General features: G+C 56.0%; 1 protein-coding gene across 1 annotated transcript; it reads right to left on the reverse strand.

The window, feature by feature from the left end:
* Positions 1 to 718: 718 nt before the first annotated feature.
* LIN28A (lin-28 homolog A) lies at positions 719 to 10890 on the reverse strand. Its single transcript, XM_065744616.1, has 4 exons — positions 10860 to 10890; positions 9995 to 10170; positions 1822 to 2006; positions 719 to 932 (listed from the first exon to the last, which is right to left on the reverse strand). The coding sequence occupies exons 1-4, from the start codon at positions 10888 to 10890 to the stop codon at positions 719 to 721; spliced, it is 606 nt and encodes a 201-aa protein (XP_065600688.1).
* Between the last annotated feature and the right edge of the window lie 3139 nt (positions 10891 to 14029).

Here is a 14029-nt window from a genome sequence, read left to right on the forward strand (position 1 = left end):
AAAAACCAAAACAAAGCAAAAAACCAAAGACAACAATCAAACCCAAAGATACGTCATTCACGCACATTCTAGTGCAGCTTCCACTTGGCGCTGGCTTTGGCATGGTTGGGGCATCTGGCCCCAGGAGAAGGGCTGTCACTGGGGCCAATAAATAAAGGCAAGGCTAGGGAGGGATGAGGGCAGCTGCTGCCACCCTGGGTTTTCATTTTCCTGTACCCATGAGAGGCTCAGCTCAGGGTGCTGGTATAGTGTGGGAAGGAGGAGCAGTGGTATTTGTCCCACGTGGGTTTGATCCACGCAGAAGGCTGAACTCTATTGAGCCACGTGCTGCTCTGTGGGGTAAAGAAGAGCACTTCCAGCCCCATGTTTTGGAGGCGAGGAGCTTTGGGGGCCACGGGGCCGGCCCGTGGGCATCCCCCCAAGCCCTGCCACCCTTGTCTCTCCCTGCTCTAGCCAAAGGGCAGGGAGCAGGGAGCCACCAGAGCCTCCCTGAGCTGTGTCTCCCTGCTCCTCCTTCCTAGCTTCCTGGAGAAAGAAGACAAACCAATTTATTTTCATTTTTTAGCTGGGAGAGGTGCACTGGATGCTCCCCCTCCTATTTTTGGAGCCATCCCAATTAAAACCGGGCTTTAAGGAGAAAAAGGTTCTGCCCTCATACCTCCCCATTTGCCTTGCCAAAGCCTCTCCATCCTGGTGTTAGCCCTTATGCTGCCCGCCATCATTCCCGGGTTTCGGGGAGCAGGGCTGAGCTGTGCATGTCCTCCTCCTCACGAAGGTAGGCAGGCTTTCCCTGAGAGCTGGGAGACTGCTGCGCTTTGGCAGGGCAGTTGGCAACCATGTGGCTGATGCTCTGGCAGAAGTGGCATTTCTTGGGCTGCGGAGGCAGCTTGCACTCTTTGGCATGGTGGTCCAGCCCGCCGCAGTTGTAGCATCTGGGAGGGGAGGAGAGAGATTCGAGGAGGGGAAACAAAAGGAGAGGACTCACTGAGGCCACAGAGGGACCCTGGGTTTGCTTCCTGGTAGTTTAGACATGTCCCAGTGGTACTGCTGGTACCAGGAGATGGCAGCAAACCCACGTGCTGAAAACCAGCACGTGGGGGTGAGACTGGGGGACTCACAGCCCTCTGGAACTACTGTGGTTATGGATCTGTCTGTGGATCCTGTATCACAGGGTACCCCACTATGAGCTGCCGGTGCTCAGTGCAACAGGAACAGACAGAACCCAGTTTTCTGACTTACTGGGAAACCCTTGTGAGCATCACTCTTTCCTTTTCCTCCCCAGTTCCTTTCCAATTCATTGGAAACCCCAAAATGAGAGGTGCAGCTGCAGCCCTGCCAGGGTGCACAGTCTTGCTGGAAACACTGAGATCCAGCACCCCAGGCAGCGGGGCTGAGGGCTGGCCAGGAACTGGCTTCAGGGCCCAGAGCCTCGCTGTGGGAGCCGCTGCCAGGACATGTGGTCATTTCCTCCCCACAAGCAAAGATTTTTCTTAGAGAAAATTACCCGTGCCCAGCTCAGCCCACCATGGCTCCCACACACAAGGAGAACATCAGCCTGGGGTGTCCCCGACCTCTGCCCTCTTGCTTCTGCCTCTCTGCCCTTTCCCCACCAAGCTGCATCTGCCACTCATTAAGCACTGGAGGAAGTGGCTTTCTCAGAGAAAGGGTCGCTGCCCATGCTGTGCCCTGCAGCCTCTGGCCAAAAGTGGGCAGGATGGGGATCCCTGACCATGTAGCTCCCGCCAAAGCCCAGCCCCAGGCAGTTCCTGGCACCCACAGGGCTCAGAGCCAGCCCTGGGTCAGGCCCCATGTGCCCCTTACCGGTCTCCTTTCGATCTGCGTTTCTGCAGGCTCTTGCCCTTGGGTCTCCTCTCACTGCCAATGCAGAAGACGCCCCCTGGTCCAGTCACCCGGATGGACTCCAAACCTTTGGAGGATTTCTTGAAGGTGAATTCAACGGCTTCACCCTCCTTCAGGCTGCGGAAGCCCTCCATGTGCAGCTTGCTCTGAGGGCAGGAGGAGAGGATGGCAGTCAGTGCTTGCAGCCCAGCACACCACACATGGCAGCAGGGGTGCTGATGTCCCCCATACCCAAGAGTGTGGGCATCAGGACTGATCCTGACTGCACTTTTCATCTGTTTGATAACGCAGAGATGAGATGGGCTCACTAACCCAGGAAACAAGGATCTCTGACCCTGATATCTACAGGGTTTGCTGCAAAACACTGACTCTCCACACTGCAAACCAGCAGCTCCCTTCTCCCCTTCCAACCCTGCACTGCACCCTGCAAGGTCCTGAAGCTGCAGGCTGAGAATGCTCACAGGGAAATGCAAAACTTCATTTTGACCAGACAAAGGGATCTCGAGGCTTTGCACATGCAGCCCTTCTGTCCTCCCCATCAAGAGGCAGAACTGGAGGGGTGTGAATACATGGCCAGAAGATTTCATCTCAATCCATAGCTGAGTTGCAGAGGGTGCAACACACTGGGGTAGGAATTGGGGCCCTCAGGGCAGTGTCCACTGGTTCCTCCCTGCTGTGCTTGGCAGAACAATAAGGAGCTTTTCTCTGGGGCCCAAAGGTTGCTCTTGCCTGATGTGATAACACGGCTGTTCCAAAAAAATGAGTCTCCTGTGGCCTTAGCTCACCCCAGCTCTATGCTGCTTTTGCTTAAGTGTCCTTAAAAAGCTGCTGAGCTGGATGCTGAAGCAGGGTAGCCCTAAAGCTCCAGCTCTGTATGTGCCCCTAGCAATTGAGCTGCCATGTGACCGTGGCTGCTGGGGGCATCCACTGTCCCACTGGGATCACCACACAGAGCAACAGTGAAAGCAAACCTGGGAGTTCAGAACAAGTCGAGGTAGGAGGGGGTGGAAAAATCCACTCTGTGTTTGCGAGACCCACTCATTTCAGCAGAACAACATCACGGGGAGTAGAAATGAACCGGTGTCTCCTGCCCACCCATGACATGGGCACTGCTGCTGGACCAGCACTGCTACATTCGAAGCAGAGATTTGAGCAGAGGTTTTGCTCTGCTTTGTTAGGGGAAGTCTGACGAGTGTTAAGCAAAGAGTTAAGAGGGATTTGCTGTCAGAGGGAGGAGTAGCTCTTCGTCGCCGGGCTGGGATTCCCAGCAGGGCGCGGTGCTGACGCACAAGGAGCCATAAGGACTCTGCTTTTATGAATGGAGCATCTCCCATTCATTGGCTTCAAGTTCTGTCACGTGGCCGCCCACGCTTCCCACAGGGACGCAGCATGGGCATGCTGCTCAGCAAGGGCAGCCACACCGCTTCCCTCTTCCTTTTCCTCTTCACTCTCAAATCTGCCCAGGATCCACATGGGGACACCCCACATGAATGCAGAGAGGGAGGAAATTGAGTTGTTGGTGGTTAGGAGTGATTTTTCTCAGTGGGATCTTGCAGGATGTGCATGCATCTGTGAGCACATGGAGGAAGTGGAAATGCAGCAGAGCTTAAGAAACTGCCCCTTTTTCTGCTGCTTTTTCCGTTTCCTCTCCCAAATCTCCCATGGGGCTTTCTCCACACCAGCCTTTACCACCACGTCCTGGATTCTGGTCAGGGCCACGTCACCTACATCTGCTCACCCATGGAGATGGGGGCAAGAACCCTCCAGATGGAACCACCTTTGCTGTCTGAGGGCCTGTACTGACAAAAGCAGGACCAAAACCTGCACTGAAGGCCCAGCCACCAGTGAGCCCCCTGACAAACTCAGTGTAATCATAAACTTCACTACACAGTCGCAGCTCAGCTCCCCCCAGGCTGTGCATCATGGTGAGGATGCTGAACATCACCATAAGGATGACTTGGTTTAGGAGACATGGTGGTGATGGTTGGTCTTAGATGATCTTAGTGGTCTTTGCCAACCTTAACGATTTCATGATTCTAGGATGATGGGCATAATCACCAGGAGGTTGCCGAGCACCACTTAAGCAGGAGCTGTGTTTGAGGCATGGAAGAGCTGAGCTCTGCTCAGTGGCACTGGAGGCATCACTGGAGTCTGAGGAACGTGAGGCAGCTGCCTGCACAGACCTTCATCTCCCGCAGAGATTTCCATCAGGGTGTTTACAGCCCAGCTGTGTTGACACTGCCAGCAACCAAATCTCAAAGGCACTCTGCTCCGTGCAATGGGTCAAAGCTGCACTGTGGCAGGGGGGACCCTAACACCATTTCCTGGGTCCCATTCCTCACCCATGATTATGATCTCCCTCTTCTCTCAACTTGCTCCCCACCGTTGCTGCACTTTGGCTGACAAGGTAGAGGAGGACTGGAGCCATAGCTGCCGCAACATGATGGGGAAGCTATTTATTTTCCAGCAGCGGGTGAGGATGACAACTGCCTCCTCAGCCCCTGGCCCCCTCCGCCAAAAGGGCAAAAGAAACGCCCTCTCCCCAGGGAAGGAGGGGGGCAGCGGCCAGGGCACCCCAGCTCTCCCCCCTCTGCGGCCTTTTGAAGTGAGCTGTGAGTGGCTGGTGGTCCCTGCTCATCCCCCTGCCCCCTTCCCAAAACACACACATTGCTGGCATTCCTCTGTTATCAGATAGGTAATCAAACTGCAGCCCATTGAATTAGCTGCATACCTCCTGCATCTGAAAGGAAGGGGCCCAGAGCCCCTGTCCCACACCACACACAAAGCGGGAGCCTTCCCAGGCCTCCACACCCCCCCCCTCCCCAAAAAATAAAGAGAGGAAGGGGGGCCCAGAGCAAGCCAGGGATGCTGGTGAGGGGGAGCATAGGGGAGGGCCTGGGCTGGGAGCCACTGGGGCTGGCCAGCAAGAACAAAGGGCTGGCCGTGCTCACACCAGCCAAATTCCAGGAGTTCCAGGCCACAGCGGGGGGAGGAAGGGTGGCTGGCATGGACACGGCCCTGCTGACCCTCTGCCGGCTATGGGGGCTGGCAGCCCACCTCTGCAGTGCTGTGGTTTCCCTCCTGAGCTCTGCTGTGCCCCATGCACTGACATGGTGCCTGATTGCCAGGGTTTGGGATCTGGGCTTGGTCTTGGGGAGGTGATTTTGGTGGGGAGGGTTTGGAGTGACCCCTGGCTCTCAAACACAAAGCATCTGTAATAAAACCGTGTTTTGAAGTATATGTACCAATGGGGTTCTGCTTGACATCAGTAGGGTTCAGAGTCAACTGGTGCAACAAGGAGCAGCAGCAACATCAACACTGCCTGCCTGTCCCCACCCCATGTGGTGCCAGGAAGCCCTACTCTGGGTCCTTCAGCCATCCCAAACCCCACCACCATGGTTTAATGCAGACAAAGCCACCACGCATGAGCAGCTGAGCACTGCCCCACTGTCCCAGTGCACCACCCACACCCCAATTCCACCCATTTCCCCTTCCCCACTTGCACCATCCACATCCTCCTCATCCCACAAACCCCCCGTTGTAGCCCCTTGGGACTGGAGGATCCCAAATCCAACGTTGCTCCCCAGGTGGTGGCAGCTGCTCTGTGGCAGCCCTGGATTTGCCCCTGCTCTGCTGGGCACTGGAGGGGCTCAGCTGGCCCCAGGGTCACCATTGTCCCCTTGGCCTCCCCAGCACGACACAAGGAGATGTTTATTCCAGCCGGCCACGGCCACTCAATCAAACCATCTTTGTGTTCAGAGGGGCCTCAGGCAGAGCGGCTGCTGCACCTCACCCTTATCTGCACAGGGAATTGCTTTGCTTTAAATTCTGAAATCTCTGGGCAAACAAGCCCAGGTGGGATGCTGCGTCAGGAGCAGGTCTGGTGCTGAGCTGGCCGGAACAATTAGAGCAGCCCAAGCCTTAGTTTCCCCAATTAGGGTTTGGCATAGAGCAGACCCTCACTCCTGTGCCAGCGGGAGCAGAGGGATTGCACCCACTGACTTTGGGCTAATGCTTGCCCATTCCTGCCTGGAATTCTCTCTTCCCAAATACCATAGCAAATCTTTTCCTGGTACTGCTGCTTTGGGGCAGAGCAGCCCAGTGCTAGTAGGTAGATTGGGTAGATGCTGAGCCTGGAAAGAAGGGGTGCTACAGGGATGGGGGGGAACCCAGGGCAGTGAGCACCAAAACACCACTGGGTCTTTCCAGGCTCTGTATTCCTGCCTGATTTCTTCAAAGTAAATCCAAAGTAAAGCCACTTCCCTGACAAAATAATCAGGCATTCTCTTCATTTTCCACCATGAGCAAGAGAAATTAAACAGTAGGTTAATTTTGGGTAAAACAACCCACCGGCTAAGGGGTCTTTAACACAGTCACCTGCCCTAAATCCACATTTCCACTCACTTTTACCTGCCCCGGGTTGCCAAACCCTGTGAGCTTCCCATGTGCGGGGAGGGGGCAGCAGTGGTGGCCATGCAGAGGCTAATTAGGATCAGCTGCTGCATATTAATTTCATACTTCCATACTGGAGCACATCCGGGAGCACAGAACTTTCCATTGATGAGATCGGCTCCATCCAGGTTATTTTTAGGAATAAATAAATTTGGGGGGGGGAGGGGGGAGAAATGGTGGTGCTGGAGGTGCCCGGGAGAAATCCCATTCATTTGGGCCGTTTTCTCTCAGAGACCATGTAAAGGTTTTTTCTCTCCCTGCCATTGCCCTGGGGGCTCGAGAGCGGCTGATGGGGGAAGGGAGGTGCCTGCAGCCATCAGTTAATCTTTAGACGGAGACAGGAGGCTTTTTTTTCGTGTGTGCATCTTGAGGGAGGTTTCAGGGCCGGGATAAAGCTTCACGATTTGCCGTCGGACAGACACGGCATTCCCAGCAATTCCCGTTCTCAGGACATGGCAGTGTGCTTTTCGATGCAATTTTATCCCAGCACTTATTAAAACAAAACAAAACAAAAAACCCCAAACCAAAACAAAACAAATAAACAACCCCCCTCCCCCTCCAAAAAAACAGCAACAACAAAAAAAAAGAACCACAAAGGGATTGCTCCTTCCTCCCCTCCCCCCAAAAGCAGAGGCCAAAGTGCATCTCTGCCCCATGGAGCCCTTCCAAGGGGACGCACCCCATCCCGCAGCTCGATGCTGCACCTGAGGGAGCATTGCACACCAGGCAGTAAAAACTGAGATTTTAATACACCCCTGCCCCCAAAGGCTGCTGTGATGTGCTACCCCTTCCCTTTCCTCCGGGGCTGCATCCTGCTCCACAGCTCAGCTCTGGAAAGGCAGAGCCCCTCTCTCCGGGGAGAAGTCTCCTGCACACCCCCCTTCACCCCCAGCCTTTGCAGAAATTTCGGGATGGGGTTGCCCTCCAACACGTGTTTTTCTTAAAACCTTCTGTCATCCTCACTTCCCATCAGTCTGTTCTGGCTGTGCTCAGGGGCACGGCACTAGCCTGGGGTGCCCTCATTGAACTTACAGTGAGGGGCGGCTGATGTACCCCTCTCTCCTGCTCCCCATGCCCCTCGGTGGGAATAGAGTCTCATGCCCACTGTGGGGCTCCTGGGGCTGATGGCACCTGGGGGACCACAGCCCCCTGCCTGGGCAGGGCATGATGGCCGGGTCCTGGCCACATCTCTGATATGGACACATGTGACCATGTCACCTAGATGTCAAAACATGAACCTCTGCAGTCCCCCTAAGTCCCAGCTGTGCTCAGCAGCTCTGTGCCAAAAAATCGTGAAAAGGAACAAGACTACCCAATGTTCTCACTTTTATCAAGGATTTCAGCTTGTTGGGTTGGATAAACACTCTGAGACACAGAGCAGAGATTCAGAAAGGTATGAGGCTGGGAGTAGACCCATCCCCTCTGTTCTCAGCCAGGGCACAGTGGGCAGTGCTCACTCTGCTGCAGGCAATGTTGGAATGGAGCACACAGATTTGCCCCCTCTTGTTGGCCAACTTCACCATCGCAGCATCAGTGAGAGCCCAGGACCACAGCCCCCTAATGAATCTATCTCCAGTGTCCAGGGGAGGCATTTTAACCCAAATGCCTCATTTTGAGCTCACAATGAGAGGGAAAGGCAGCCCTGGAGGAGCCCTGTTACTCTCCTGTCCTGCCGAGATTTTAATCTCTTTGTGATCAGATAAAGAGGGAGAGAGATGGAGACGCGCGCTCCCCACAGAGCGGGGCCATTCAGACCTGGTTCCTGTAATAAAGTGATTTAATAGATCTAAAGAGGCCAATTCCCTTCTTTCTCCCACCATTACTTCCTGTGGGTCATCATTCACATATGTAAATGAGGAGGGGAAGGCTCTGGGGGGGGTGCTGGTTGTTGTACCCCAATGGTTGGGTGCAGCACCAAGCTGGGTGCCGGGCACAGCACCCTGACTCCTTACTGTCTTTTGCCCTTCAGGGTCTGACCCGCTCCCCCTGGTGCTGAGCAGGATTGAGGCAGTGCTGGCAATGCCACTCAGTGGGACAGCCCCGGTTGGCTTCACTGCGGGGAAGCAGTGAATTTACACCAAGAGCAAATGGAGTGGTGATGGAAACACTGCATCAACCCCAGATGGCCTTACTGCTGGGGGCTGTGCCTGTCAGAAGCATCCAGGCTTCACTGCATACATCCGGACAGTGGGAATCATGCTTTCACTCTGGGCACCCCAATACCACCCTGAACCCCAAATTGCCCATTGCCCACTGCTTGCTGCTTTCTGACCACACCAAGCCCTCCTCTGGTCTCTGTGGCCCCAACAAGTGGGGAATACCAGGAGGACACACCAATCATCCTCTTTTCCTGCAGGAATGTGAGCAACAGCAATCAGACTGTCCAGGGGCAATAAAGCCCGGGGAGAGGGGCAGAAAGGAGGCTCCCCACCACCGACACAGCACTGACATGCAAAAACTCCTTTGCTGCCCCTGGGGAACACCCAGAGCTTGCCTTTCCCTGGTAGATTTGGAGTCCTCAGCCCCAAATCCAACAGTGCTTCTGCACAATGGCTTCTATAAAGAAGGGGTTTGGTTCTCCTCTATCCCTCTGTTCACCAGGGGAGGATTGGGAGCCCCCCAGGACCCATCACCAGCACCATCATTCTGTCCCCATCCTGCACCCAACTGCATGCACAAGATCACCCAAGTTTGTTCCAAAAACATCCCTATCCCCTGTGCTCATACTACTAACCACCCCCCCCAACAGCTGCTGCTTTCCCTGGAGGAGCAGGAACCCAGGTTTAGTGCATCGCCCCACTGCCACCAAACCCATTTCGTCCTTCCAGCATTGTCCCTGTGGCCCCAGTTTGGCTCCATCCCCATGGTCTCCACTGGGGCTGGATCCGTTCCCCACCACTTTAGTGGCTTTGAGCAGCTGCAGCCCCAAAGCTGCAAGTTTCCCTCTGCACAGGACACCAGCATGATGTATGCGGGTCAAACCCGGACACGAGACCGCAGTTATCGTATGGAATCCATGGGGGCATGACTCTGTGTGCTTTGTGCTTTGCAGAATGAGATGCAGCCCTGACCTGCTGCCACAGAGTGGGGTGTGTTGCAGCAGGACTTTGCCCCCCAAAACGCAGCAGAGGGACCGAACATATGTCATCGCATTACAGGCGGTTTTGTTTCCCCAGTTCCCAGGGATAAATGTCCTGGGGCTCACACGAAATTAACCCCCACTCTTTGAAGATGAGCTGAAGAATGCCCAATCCTGCATCCCTGTGCACAGCACTCAGCACCCTGTACCTGGGAAGTAGGGGAAAACGCAACTCTTTCTCCTTTCCCAATATGAGGTGAGCAGCATAACTACTCCAGTGTGCCCTATATATTCCTTTTTCTACTCAATGGGCACCTGCTCCTCTGCATCCAGCCCTCCAAAGGGCTCTCCAGTGAACCACAATGAGAAAATCAAATGATTCCAAGGATTTGTTTACGGGGTCGCTCCCTGGAGAGCAATCCAAGGGCTGCATTGCCCTTCTCTGCTCTCCTTTCCCAAACACAGAGGATCCCATCACCCCCAGGATGCCAGTTTGGGATGGCAGAACAATGGTCCCCACTGTGCCAGCAGCACGGGGAACCACAGGTCAGCACACTGGGGCTGTACCCCACTGCCTCCAACCCCAAACCCGCTGCAGCATACCTGGTGCACAAAGACATCGACGGGTGAGTCCAGCATCGCACCACCCTTGGCGGTCATGGAGAGGAAACCGAAGCCCATGCGGACGTTGAACCACTTACAGATGCCGGAGCCATGCAGCGGTTGGGACTCATTCTCAGCTTTGGGTGAATCTCCATCTGGCTCGCCTGGCTTTGCACCTGGGGAGATAGTCAGCAAACACCTGAGCAGGGCTGGGAGGGCCCACACCCTGCAGCACCCCAGGGAAGGCACAGAAAGAGCCCAAAGTTGGGTCCTGCTGGATGGGAAAGGCGAAATAATGACTGCCCTGACCCAAACGCAGCCGTCCGCTGTGCCCGCACGTGTGGGATCACAGTGGGACCAGGGATGGGAGTGCTGGGGCCATTTCCCAGACCAAAGTGCTTAAGCAAAAAAGTAAAACAAAATAAAACAAAAAATTAAAGAAAAAAACAAACAAAATAAAGCAGCCCAAAATTCATCACTTAAAAAATATTCAAAGACGGGGGATTTTTTTCTTCTTTAAATCAAAACCAAACGATATAGGAAAACAAAACAAAACAAAACGGAAAAACTCTAAAACACCGATCCAACCCTCCCACCCCACCACACCGAGCTGCGATACGGATTCCCCGCAGCACCGGGAGCTCTGCTCCCACTGACCCCACACCCGACAGCTCCGAGCTCCTGCTCTCAGCCCGGGGCTGGGGGTGGAAAAAATTCCCCCCATGCCGGGCCTGGGGCCGGGGCACAGTGGGGCACAGCGGGGCACAGCGGGGCTGGGGGTGTCCCAGACCCCCTTTGGGCTCTGCCGCCGTTATTAATAATCGCGGAGCCGAGGAGGGCTGCGACAATAATAATATAACTTAACCTGCAAACTGCTGGTTGGAAACAGACCCCATCCCGACACTCGCTTGCAAATTCCGAGTTGTGGCTGTTACCGCCTCCTCCTCCCTCCTCCTCCTCCTCGGCCAGCTTTGAGGGTATCAGCCCAAAAAAAAAAAAAAAAAAAAGCAACAAAAAAGCCCCGGCTTAGACCCCGACTGGAGGGAGCCGGGAGAGGTTTGACTCCATCTTCACTCCAACAATAGGGGTGGGAGGGAGCGAGAGGGTTTTTTCAAAGGCTCCCAAATTCTCACAGACAATAGCGGCCCCCGCTGCCCCCCCCTCACCCCCAACCCCGGCCGGGACCCACCCGCGGGGCTGTGGGGCGCCGGGCCCCGCTCCGACATCCCGCCCCCACGTGATCCTAATTAACACCCCCTCCCCTCCCCCCGCTAACAGCGACACATTCCGGGAGGGATTTGGGTGGGGGGCGGTGCGACCCCCCCCAGTGACGGGCGAGGCCACCTGTCAAGGGGAAGACACGGGGAGGAGGTGGGATCCCCCTATACCCGGACCTCGGCGGGGTCCCCACGCCGTTTCGCCACCTGAGAGCCGCGTCGGACGCGCGTGGGGCCGGGCTTTGCGGGGGAGCACTGAGGGAAAGCGAGTGCTTTTGGGGGACACCGCGACCTTTCCGCAGCCTCATCCCAATTGGCGGCACGCGGGATCCTCCCGACACTCCGTCTTCGCCTCCATTCCCCCCCACCCACGCGTGGCTGTGAGGGGAGCGGGCCCGGGGCCGGGCGGGACAAAGGGCCGAGTGACCGCAGCTCCATTTCCGGCTGCAGGACACTGCCCGCCGCCTCCCCGCCCCGCGGGGGCACAGCGCCTCCCGCAGCCTGTCCGGCCCCGCGCCGTGCGGGCGGTGCGTGGGCTGCCCGAGCTGTCTGTGACCCTCCCCAGCGTTTCCTCGGGAGGTCGGTGTGGCTTCGTCTACATGAAGAGCCACCTCCCCACGGGGGATTCTTTCTTGCGTGACCCAGCTGCGCGGGAAAGGGGCAGCGTTGGCACACAGGAAGGTTGGGCACACGGAAGGTGTCGGGGGCGCCCATTGAGAGGGGGGAAGGCTCTGATTGAGGTCCCCCAAGGAAAGTCCCGCGTGGGGGAATCCCGCGTGGGGGGCGCCGCAGGGCCGGACGTTGCGGAGCTGTCCGTGGTGCTGAAGTGCGCACTGTCCAGGGTTCTGCGTGGCGGCGAGGGCTGCCTTCCTCCTCCTCCTTCTGCTCCTCCCCCTCCTCTTTCTCCTTCTCCTCCTCTTGCCCTTCTCTCGCACAGCTCACCACCGGACTCTTCCACTCCCGGCAGCCCCATCCCCGGTGAGGGTTTACGGCATGGAGGAAAAAGACGATTGTTTTTCTCTTTGCAAGCAAGGGCAGGGACGTGGGTGAGCTGGGACTGGGTGCTGAGGACATGGCTCTGATCCCCACAGCCAGTTGAGTCTCCACGACCTCATGCAGCACAGATGGGCAGAGCAGGTGGTACTGCTACCAGCATGCAATGCTGTTAATAATGCAGTGATGCTCCTAGGTTGTCCATCATCTTTACACCAGTGACAACGGGGATAGACGTGGTGGGGGGATCCACATTAAGTCTTTTATCCCAACATCACTCTTGAGTCAAGTCCTCAGAGCCAAGGAGCAATCTGCAGTAGTAGGAGATCAGGGTGTGGGTGGATGCTCTCCCTCCCACTATGGCAACAGAGAGGACAGAGGTCCTTCTTTTCCTTTGCCATGTGCCATCAAAAGCGACCAAGCTCCATGTCCCCCCTGCTCTTCGGGGACCTCACTGTGCCAATTCCACCCCCGTTCCCTACCAACTCTGCTCTGTTCCCCATTCCCTACTCCTGGGATCGCCGCTCCGGGACCGTCCAAGAGAGCAGCAGCATCTGGCACCCTCTCCTGGCCAACCTGGGGCAGCTCGCTTTGACTCCTGTTTTCGTTTGAGGAATAATTTGGACAGGGACGTGGAGTGAGAAAAAAAAATTGGGATACTCTTTTGCGTCGCTCCTTTCCTTCCCTGCTTCCTGCCGGCATTAGTTCTTAGCAATCTACAGTTTCTGTCCATCCTCGGTGACTGCCCAATAACACAACCCTGAGCACAGCACCTCCAGGCAGTGCCCCACTGGGATCCATCTTGTCCACCCCCTGGCCTGGTGTCCTCTTTCTGTGTGTGGCGTATTTGTTTTTGGGGCCTGTTGAATGGCAATGTGAACGGGAAGGGGACTCCTTCCTGTTCTTTCAGAGCCAGTCGCTGCGCCCGGCTCTGCTTCAAGGGAATAGCCAGCAAAGCGTCCGCTTTCACAAATAATGGCTTCATTAGATTGAAAGAAGTGGACAGTGACCTCTCTGAAATGGACTTTCTGACCCCTGCTGACCTCTGGCCCCAGCTCTGACAGACAGTAAATCTTTCCCCGTGCACATGGCTGGGGTGAGTGACAGCAGTGCCCGACCCCGTGCCAGGCACCACCATGCCACCCAGCACACTGGAACCCAACCCCACAGGATGAGGCCTGGGGTCTGCGGGAAATCAGTTTTATGGGTACAAATGTGGGAAAGATGGGGGCTGGTGTCCTTTTGGTGCTGTGGATCAGATTGATGGCTGACCCCAATGGCTGTGTTGGTGGTCCCACCACCCAGCATTGGCAGCATCACTGTGTGATGATCAGAAAGGTACAGAGGTGTTCTCTGAGCCTGCTCTGGGATGAACCAAGCTGTCCCACTGCCCATCCCATTGGGATAAGCCCTCCTGGCTGCATGCACAAAGCCCACTGCCACCTCTCTTCCTGCCAGCACAGCCCCAGTTGGGTGCTGACAACCTGTGGCTGAGTCACCCCAATTCTTCCAGCTTTCTGCTGGGGAAACTGAGACACATCAGGAATCCCAAGGCTGGTGGCTGCCACCATGGCATGGTCCTCAGCCACCCTGGTGCCACCCACCTCCCTCCTCCCAGCACTGTGCACACGCCGCTGACCTTTGGCTACAAAACAATCAATAACAGAGGCCGTGGTGCCCCTCCTCCCTCTTGGCTGGTTCCCCTAATGAGCTCCACTGTGATTGAGGGACTTTCAGGTACTTCCTATTGATGGGGGCATTGGGATGTATCCACTGACCTGAGCCACAGGTGTGCTCCCTGGGATGCCCTACACAGGAATCCCAG

This window comes from Cyrtonyx montezumae, unplaced genomic scaffold (assembly GCF_038088225.1).
Source record: "Cyrtonyx montezumae isolate F1298 unplaced genomic scaffold, pur_monq_1.0 scaffold_31, whole genome shotgun sequence".
NCBI classification, from domain to species: Eukaryota; Metazoa; Chordata; class Aves; order Galliformes; family Odontophoridae; genus Cyrtonyx; species Cyrtonyx montezumae.